At 39.9% G+C, this 10289-nt stretch overlaps 1 protein-coding gene across 1 annotated transcript; it reads left to right on the forward strand.

Moving 5' to 3' along the window:
• The first annotated feature begins 20 nt into the window (after positions 1–20).
• On the forward strand, positions 21–7773 carry prrt1 (proline-rich transmembrane protein 1). The gene is made up of 4 exons (XM_070847100.1): positions 21–39; positions 3867–4204; positions 6023–6214; positions 7597–7773. Exons 1-4 carry the CDS (start codon positions 21–23, stop codon positions 7771–7773), a joined length of 726 nt encoding a protein of 241 aa, XP_070703201.1.
• Positions 7774–10289: the final 2516 nt, after the last annotated feature.

Consider the following 10289-nt stretch of genomic DNA (forward strand, 5'->3'; position numbering starts at 1 on the left):
AGGACAGAAGATCGGAAGGCATGTCGTCGGAAAAACACGGTGAGGTGTTTTAATTAAATGTGGCGTCTTTGGAGGTGTCATTTGATTCGAGCCGCTTCTCAACCTCTGAGACGAGACGTGAGAAATATGCTCGGTTACATATCAGGATGAGCACATCTTTTTTTTTTTTTTCTTTTTCTGTCATCTGCATCTCCATCCGCTGTTTATCTGCACAGCCTGTTTCTATAGGATGATGCACCGCTGTGTGGGTGCAGCCTGTGTGGGACACACACACACACACACACACCACAGGGCCTATTTAATGTCTCAATAGAGAGTTTAAAGTCAAATTATCAGACTTTATTTGATGATATTTTGATCTCAAGTCGTTGATTTTTGCCTGGATTTGATTGATTTCCTGCTTAAACCCTGAATCACTCCCCGTGATGTTTTCCACAAGACGCCACTTGACAATTTATAATGTGGTTATTGTTGTTTCTGCCTTTCTCTGTGTGCCTCATTATTATCATTACGCACGGGCCTACGTACATCTCTCCTGACTGGAGACATTAGTGTGGGTGTCCTTTGCGCGTGCACGCCTCCACTTGCGCGTGTTTAATAGCCTCAATTAATAATCCTCGTGCACGCGTGGAAAAAAAAAAAGAAATGTTTGTCCAACGCAACAAATAATGATGGAGCTCAAACAATGAGTGAGCTGCAGCTAAAATATATAAAAAACTGTAAATCTGCAAACGTGACCTTTATCTCATGCGTTAATCAATTCCAATAATCCAGAGATAAATAATCGATCCTAATAAAACAGCAACAACCAAACACTTGGACTTGTGTTTTGTGCAAGTTCTGCCCGGAATGTGAAGCTTAGACATAACATGAACATTTACTTATTTATGTGTCATCAATAAAACGCCTCTGACCCTTTTCTTTATTATGTAATTGTTAATTAGGGCACTAATTTTAGTTCACAGCTGAACAGACTGTTGACATCATTTAGAGCCACTCAGCAGTGGTGGGATGTAACTAAGTCCATTTGTTCAGGTGCAAATTGAAGGTACTTGTACCTGTAGCTGAGTATTTTCTCCTCATGCAGCTTCATACTTCTACTTCACTGCATTTCAGAGGGAAATATTGTACTTTTTACTTCGCTGCATTTATCTGACAGCTTAAGCTGCTTTAAAAATCAAGCTTTTTTCCACACAAAACATGTGAAAGTATAGCTTTATAGATTTATCAGTTGGCAGAAATGTTATTTTGACAATTGTCGTTTTTCGTGCAAAAAAACATCTCATGTTTCCAGATTCACAAACATGAAGATCTGATGCTTTTCATTTCAATCATTTTCATTTGTTCTCTAATAATTTTGAGGTTTGCTCTATCGGTTGCATTGTGAAGGTGTCACTTTGCCCTCCAGGTCTTTAGAAAGCGATCAATCAGTCAATTAATGGAGAAAATAATCAGCAGATAAACCCAGAATGAAAATAATCATTAATTGCCTTGTTTTAGAAAATAGTTAAAAATGAGCTCCACCTCAGCCAACTACATTAAAATCCTGGTCCTACATTAACACATGAGTAATATTAATCTAATAATATAATATATAATATTATAACAATCACAGGGGACATTTTCCTGCACTCAGTGCTTTCAATGTGTCGGTGTCGGGTCTCTGCTGGCTCACTGGATGGAGCTGAATAGTCATTAATGTTGTAAGTTTGTGCTTTTCCTGCTAAAATAACTCAAAATGTCTCCTTTGAGAAAAGTCTGCTCATGGATGCTGTTTAAACAAATAAGTTTTCATTCCATTGTTTTGGTAAATGTCAGTATTTTTAGTTTGACTTGTAAAATCTAAGATTGCAGGATGAATGTTGATATCTTGATCTGGACATAAATTATAAACATCTATACAATTTTAGTCATCAAAATAGTTGTCAACAATTAGATCAATTGTGACTATAAGCCCACTTCTTCTAAAAAAAAACAAACCCTGCTGTTCTAGTCTTAAAGTTGTGCATTTAAAAACACATAAATTAGTTGTTAATAATAACCAGATATCTGTGAATTTGGTGCACATTTTCCTAAAATACCTCCTGGATGACAGAAGTCAGTGTTTTGGACATTTTACTGTGTCATGTTCTCTATTTCTGATCAGCACTGAAGTGAAAATTCCCCACCCCTAGTAGCTTCTGCCTTCTGTTTCTTGATTTAAGGTTCAGCAGGCTTTAAATGGAGAAGCACCAACATGTGTTATTCGCCGAGCTGCTCGTCACGTTACATTGCGACCTTTTAAAGGTGTCTCCCCCACCCCCCCACCCCCCTATGCTCGCTCCTTTCCCCTCTGTCTGTTTCTGGTCCAGTTCCTGCCTGTGACAGGGTTTTGGGACTGTTACGTAAAGCCGGTCCCCGAGCACAAGTCGTCATCCCTCATCACTCAGCTGCTCTGCTCTCTGACTGCCTCCTGCTCTCCTTCTCCTGTCTTATCAAACCCTTACTCTTCCATCCTCACCTCCATCCATCGCCGCCTCTCTTCCTCCCTCCCCCCATCCTCATGTCCCTGTCAGAATGGATCACTGTACCCTCGGCCGCTTCCGTGCTGTGAAAACACGACACCCGATCAGTCATTTTCACTGTTGAGCACAAAGGGAGCAGAGGTGTGAGCAGGACATGTTCAGATGTCCAAAAGCAGAAGGATCCTTCCAGGGGTGGCAGAAGTACTCAGATTCATCAATTAAAAGTACCAAACCCACAACATAAGATACTCCATTACAAGCTAATAGTCTTCAATTCAAATCCTACTGATGTATAAGTAGAGAAGTATTATCAGCAAAATGTACTTAAAGTGTAAAAAGTGTCTCTGTTCTAGGATTATATGACATTATTAGATTGTTAATACCAATAATAATGATAATAATACATTTTATGTAGAGTGCTTTTCTTGAAACTCAAAGACACTTTACAAGAGGTGAAAAACACACATTAAAGGCATAGAACAGACAACATTAATTACAGATTGAAAGTTCTACTGATTCATGTAAACAGGAGAGGTCAGGCCCCTCCAAAGGGTCCCAAGATAAAACCGAGGGGTCCGCCGATGATTAATGGAGTAGGAAAAAAGAAAAAGCAAAGTTCTGCTACTTAGATTTATATTAATTTTTTGGACTTTTCTCTTATCTTTGATTATTGTGAAATATTCATTCAACAGTCATTTAAATAAGACTCATACACATCTGAAATGTGACAAGAATAACAATATTCATTACATTCGTTTTTAATGTGACGTCTCAATCTGGCTAGTATCTACAGCTGTCAAATAAAAGTAGAGGAATAAAAAGAACATTTGCCTTTGAAATGTGGTGGAGAAGAAATATAACTTGCAAAAAATGGAAATGTTCAAGTAAAGTACAAGTGCGTCAACATTTTTCTTGTACTTCAGTAAATGTGTTTATTTACTGTCCATCACGAGAAGCGTCAGACGCGTCAGAAGGTCTCCGTCTCAGAAATGCCACGTGTCTCACCGCTAATAGACAGCGTTATTTTGGCAGGAGAGAAAAAGGCTTTTCTTCTTCTCTGGTGGAAAATGTCAATCACTGTCATCATTAGCACACTGACTGCACAGGTTTTCTTCTCGTGGATGTTTTTTTGAAGTCTTGCTGAGGAGCTGTGGTCTGTGTAATTGTTTCCCCTCCTCAACAGTGAGATAAATCATATTACATTCAACATGCCGACAAACGTGTAAGTGTGCCTGAGTTAGATAACGTGCCCTCAGTCTTACATCAGCTTCTTCTCTTGTTCTTCCTCTGCTTTTTCTATTTGTGATTCCTCTCCTACCTGCCTCTTTTCTTATCTTTCCTCACTCTTTTTCTTTCTCTTAGGTCTCGAGGACCCTGGCCGTCAGACCATGCAGCCTCCACCGTACCTCCCCGGCCCGCAAGACCCTAACGCACCGCAGCACGGCAACATGCAGCCTGCGCCGGGCACCCAACCCAACTACCCGCCTCCACCTCCTCCCCCGGGCACTGACGGGTACCTCCAAGAAACCCAGTTCCACTGCGGCCCGCTGGGACCCCAGGGCGCCCCGCAGGGCTACACGGTCCAGACCCAGGCCCCCGGAGGCACCATGCCTCACCCTCCTGTAGGATACCTCCACCCGGGCTACCCGCTTCAGCTGCAGCCCTGCACAGCTTACGTACCTGTCTACCCCATGGCATCGGTGAGTCAGAGACAAGTGAAGTGCTTTTTAAAGATTTCACAGCTCTGACATCAGGCTGCTGCAGAATTACACCAGTCTCTGTATAAAGTTCAGTGCACTTTACATTTCATACCTCCTGGTGTCACAGATAAGAGTTCCTATGTTTCCCATCCTTCACATTCACAGATCAAAGTTAATCTTGGTAACATTTTATTTCTTTGGGTCCATCGTGCCCTAATGGTTTACTACCAAGTTTAACTACGTCACTTAGTACAAGTTAACGGGAAAATACAGACAGTGTTATGATGTCTCAGTTAGTTTCCTGAGTGTTGATTTCCAGAGGATTTTAAACTAATGGAAACTAATTCTTCATCAATTTGCCAGCATTGTGACAACTATTGTGTCATTAATTAACCTGACATTTACCAATAGTTTCTCTATTTTCCCCACAAATGGTACAACATATCACAGTTCTTTCCATGAAACTACTTTTATTTCATGTCTTCTAGATTATTCGTTTGGTGAAGTTGGCATCTTATATGTGCTTTCATCTCGCAGGCATGAAATCTGGCAGCCTCTCAATTTTAGACTAATTTAATTTTAGACATTTTTTCGAATTACTCAAAGACTCAGAAAATGTTTGCAGCAATGTTAAGACAACTAATGTTGATATTATTGGGAACAGAGAGATACATAAGCAGACAGTAGAATATTCACGGACTAATTCCACTTTTCCTCGCATTTAGAGGCTAAACTAATATGCATTACTTGTCCATAGACAAGCTTTTATGAAAAGCATATTTACATTGTGTTCAAAATATTTTGTGTCTGGTCTAAAGTGGACAGCATTTTTTCACTGAGTTTTCTGGCTGATAACAGGAAACAGGAAAGCTTTATTTGTATGACACATTTTAGACACAGGGTAGTTCAAAGTGATTTACATAAGATACTGAGCTTAAAAAAAACTGAATCTGACATAAATTACATTTGCCCACCAGAACTTGACACCCATAAGAGGGTTGCAAGATGACTAACAACAGGGAACAGACAAAAAAAACACCTTTTCTGCACAAAATAGTGTTTCTACTGTTAATTGTTGCATCTCCAGACCTTCATTTCCTGTCATCCCTCTGACTGCTGACTTTCTATTAAAGGCAAAAAATCCCCAAAATAACAATTTTTGTTCAAAATTTGATCATTTGAGAAGGGGCCTGTCTTTGGTTAAACAGCTCAGAGGTCAAAGAAACGTGTAACAAAGGCTTGTGAGTGGGCATTTCTTTGGTATAAACAAGCCAAACAGGTTGTGAACAAGTGCTCAAGATCTGTAATAGCAACCAATTTGTGTCTTTTATTTATTCATTAATGTTGTACAGTGTAATTGTTTTTGCTTTTAAATCATAGCTACATATATTTGCTCATTAGTCGATGAAACCATTCACACTATACCCTGAAGTAAACAAACTGGTGAAATGAGGCCCCAAAATGTGATTGTGAGTCATCAAACTACTGAAACTGCTTTAGTGCCACAGCACCACAAGTGTTCTGGGCTGTAAACTAGAGGTGACACTTAATCCTTTCCACCTCATCATTGTGTTTTAATACATTAAATATTTAAAATCTCCAGCAGTAAATAATTAATTTACGTGTCCAAAATCTGTACAGCAGCATGCTCATCTTGCAGGCAAGCTGCAATCTCCCAAATTAATACGTGCACATGTGATCGTGTCCACCTCTTTGACTGTGTCACCTTGTTCCTGTGTGCTTTGGGGGGGAAATGCTTTGTAAGCACTTAAAAAGCATTACTTTATACTCTCTGTCTTCTTCTCTCCCTCTGCTCAGGGTCAGCCCTACATGCAGGCCGCGGGAGGCCACCCAGGGATCCCACCGGGCCAGATTCATCCCATGCAAATGCCACCCAGCATCACCCTAATGGACCGTCGGCCGCCACACGACTACCTGCCCATTGCCGTGCTCACCACCGTCTGCTGCTTCTGGCCGACAGGCATCATTGCGATCATCAAAGCAGTGCAGGTTAGTGCCACTTTAATGAGATCTTTTGATCTTCGAGGTTTATTAGCATAACGTCGCCTTCAGGAGGGACTTTGTTATGTAAATGCATCCTAAAGTCATTTTATTTTCAGAAATGTACTCGCCATTAAGAATGAATGATAGAAATTATCATATGCAGACAAGTAAGATTATATAAATCACACTTATTTTAGTCATTAGGATCATTTGGTCTTTGAGGAAAACCTTGTGGTTTTCAGCCCCACCAGCCAGCGCTGTGGTTATTTGATTCCCCACTTTGGTCCAGACTAAAACATCTCATGATGTTCACGTTCCCCAGGGGATGAATCCTACTGACTTTGATGATGCCCTGACCCTTCCTGTAGCGCCACCATAAGGTTGACATTGATGTTTTTGAGTGAAATGTCTGAACAACTATAGGATGGAGTTCCATGAAATTTGTTTTATACATTCATGCCCCCCCTCAGGAGGAATTACAAGAACTGAAGAGATTCCTTAACTTTCCATATAGCATATGTATTCAAAATTATATACATATATCTAAAATGTCCTTTTTGTTTATGTCCAGATATCTGCATAATCAGCCTCAATTGTACTGGAATTAAAAAATGTAATTATAAAATGTTAACTAGGATTGTGAACGTGGTAAACATTGAACCTGCTAAACATCAACATGTTCACATTGTCATTGTGAGCATGTTAGCATTTAGCTCAAAGCTCTGCTGTGCCTTAGTAAGGCCTCACATAATTAGACATAAACACAATTGGTTTTTCTAACAAAATTCTGCTGCTCAAACTTAGCTTGAAGGTGAATTGCCACTATCCGTCGTTCCATTACCCATTTATACTTGAAGCTCATACTTTCAGCCACGTCATTTGTACGATCTCTGCATTAAAAGGCACCGTTTGCTCTTTTACAAACCCTTTACTGATAGTATTTAACCCATAGGTTAAGTTGAGCGTGATGTTAGAAATGTAAAGGCCCCGTCTGGTGGCTCTCATGCCTCATGATGCCTGTTGTTTGTGTGATGGCAGACTGTGCTGACCAACATGCACACGACAGACCACATTACGTAACTGCACCATTGTCAGAGCAACGGGATAGAATGGATTTTTTCCTCTGGGCCTGCTCAGCTGGCTTTGAGTTGAGTTGAGCTGACAAGGCATGGACCCACCGGTCTGAGCTGTGTATGCTGTTATGGTGTGTTAATGCTGTGTGGAGTGGCCTCTTTCTGCACATTCAGGCTGTGCTGCAGTGAAATCGATCCATTCATGGCGTTTCAGACTCCCTCCTGCTCCCACTCGTGCACCTTCTTGTTACATAACACTAATTCTAATTTCTCCTCTCTCCCACACACCCGTCCCCTCCCTCCTGCATCACTTAGGTGCGTACGGCGATAGCCAGGGGGGACATGGTGACGGCGGAAATAGCCTCCCGCGAGGCGCGCAACTTCTCCTTCATCAGCCTGGCTGTTGGCATCGCCTCCATTGTGCTGTGCACCATCCTCACCGTGGTAGTCATCATCGCCTCGCAGCACCACGACGACGACTGGGAGCCCTAACTGCACGCAGTGTTAGACAGACAGGAAATCATGGCGTATATTAGCTAGCTAACTACTCTCAATCATTTGGAGGAAATAGGAGCACTGAACACGCACACAAACTGCTACTGCACTGCTGGCCCTCTGTGTACAGCTACACACACAGCTCTGACGTTACGTGCTGCCATCAGACACACACCGACGACCAAAAACAACCAACCACAGCTGATGTTCAAACGCCAAATACACACAGCTGTCAAATGAGGTCCAGTATTGCTGTTAGCACAGCGACCGCTTAATATTTACACTCTCTGCAAGAGGGAATCAAAGCTCCTTGCATTAACAATTCATTCGACGTTGATTAATTCATACGGATGATGTAGTTAGACGAGAGGATGGGTCACCGTTAAATATTCTGACGACAAAATCTACAAAAAAGACCCACTCTGAGTTATTTTTAGGATAGTTAACTGCACATTTTAGCCCAACAAGTACAAGTATTCATGTGTTTTCTTCTTTAAAAACAAGAAAAGTGCTTTGTTGAAACAGTGTTGATTTACCGAGTAGTATTATTACTGATACACTTGGATAAGAGACTGCCAAACTGATTTAAAGTGTCAGAGGGTGCGATCAATACACATGTAACACACCAAATGGAGACAGAGTGTCTAATGTAACCAAACACAGACTATTTATTTGAGATTGGTTGTTTGTATGTTACATGGACATTTGAGCCCAATGAGGTGATAACATAATTATGAATTATATGTTTGTTAATTTATTTTAAATCTGTTATTTATTAATTTATTCAATATCTACCCATGTATTGACTTGTCTGCTATAATTTACAGTGTATCACTTGTTTATTGCAGCTATCTGACACTTTCAAATTGGCTTAAATTTGATATCCAATGATGATGATTTTGCACTTTGTAGTAAAAAAACATGAGATGACGCTGCTGCTTACACTAGTTCTTATAGTGCATGATGAATATAAATTTAAGATAACGGGCGTCTAGTACAAAAATAGCTTGTCTCCCAGCTGTTGACGGGAATATTTCCTAAAACGTCTACAAGTGTGTGGTACAGTATTTTTTTTAAAATGTCAAACAAGCTACTGTCAAACCAAGAAAATTTAGGTGATAAGTATTTGAATCTTAGGTTTGCACATTTTGTTTTCGCAAGTATTTTAGAAGTGTATCGGCCTATTTTGTGTTGCACATCTTTTAGCTATTTAATCAATTAGACACTGTATATGAAACTCTAGTGCAACGTTAGACTTATGAGGCAACATAACCCTGCATGTCATCCTCAGTTTGTTTCCATTTGTCTTAAATATTGAGGCTAGATGTGCGGCTGGGGGCTCCTGTAACGTTGTTTCACCGTCGTAACTCAATGAGTCAGGGTTCAGCCCAACATGAGTGTTTTTTCCATAATGTAGCGTAGCTCTGAGCAGCAGGTGTGCTGCGGTTTGTCAGAGCTGTAACATTACAGTGTGAATTATTACGTGACGTTGCTGGAGTTATGGGAGAACTGAAAATGAATGTTTCCTACAGGAGAGAGAGAAAATATTAATGCCTATACTGTATTGTAGCACTTTCGGCTCTATGAAATCTTTCCTCTGGTCGCTCTCTTTCGTCTTTCTCCTGTCCACATGAGTTATTGGACCTATTAGTATTTACCCTCTGCTTCCCCCTTTCCTCTGTTGGTCCGTATGATGATACTATTTTTAAAAGACTTATACAGAGATATTAGAAATTATAAAAATGCTGTTTGTCGACAATGAACACAAATAGAGACAGTATAAATACAGTTTATTCTGTATATATTATTATTATTTATTGCAGTTGATTATCACATGTATAAAATTAACAACATTGAACACATCTGGGCCAGTATTTATCAAACTTACACAATCCTTGCATCTTAATTATTGAGGTTTTCTGCCAAATCATATGTGATTTAAAGCTGATTGTATCTGTATGAAATCTCTGAGGCCTGTCTCCAGTGACAATTACCATGTGAAATTAACAGATATGACAGCAGAAGCTATTAATAATAGGCTAACCTACCCTATACTGAATTATTCTTACTGCTTCAGATAACTCATTGTTACTTATGAATAATGACATTTAGCATTTCAAAACATTAGAATTTAGATAAATTGATTTTTAATGTAGTTCAGCATTTTCTGAAATAGATTATTCGCTTTCTATCCAACAGTTAAATGAAAAGACTGATACCACTCTTGTGTCTTTGTGCTAAAATTTAAGCTACAGCTAAGAGACAATTAGCCTAGTTTAGCTCAAACACTGGACACAAAGGAAAACAGCTAGCCTAGCTCCGTCTAAATGTGACAAAATCCTCCTCTCAGCACCACTAAATTGTCATTTTTACATTTTCGGATTTTTGTAAATATTGAATAAAGGGATAAAATCTTAGGGAGCATTAGAAGAGCAAGTGGGTGGATTTGAATATCTTTGGGCAGAGCCATGCTAGCTGTTCTCACCTGTTTCTGGTCTTAATGCTAAGCTAAA

This window comes from Pempheris klunzingeri, chromosome 16 (assembly GCF_042242105.1).
Source record: "Pempheris klunzingeri isolate RE-2024b chromosome 16, fPemKlu1.hap1, whole genome shotgun sequence".
In the NCBI taxonomy this organism is placed as follows: domain Eukaryota; kingdom Metazoa; phylum Chordata; class Actinopteri; order Acropomatiformes; family Pempheridae; genus Pempheris; species Pempheris klunzingeri.

What these genes read in the sequence shown, in the direction of transcription:
- prrt1 (XM_070847100.1), top strand. An exon ending in CTGTCTACCCCATGGCATCG is followed by an intron (nt 4,205 to 6,022) that starts GTGAGTCAGAGA and finishes CCCTCTGCTCAG; the next exon opens with GGTCAGCCCTACATGCAGGC. An exon ending in CGATCATCAAAGCAGTGCAG is followed by an intron (nt 6,215 to 7,596) that starts GTTAGTGCCACT and finishes TGCATCACTTAG; the next exon opens with GTGCGTACGGCGATAGCCAG.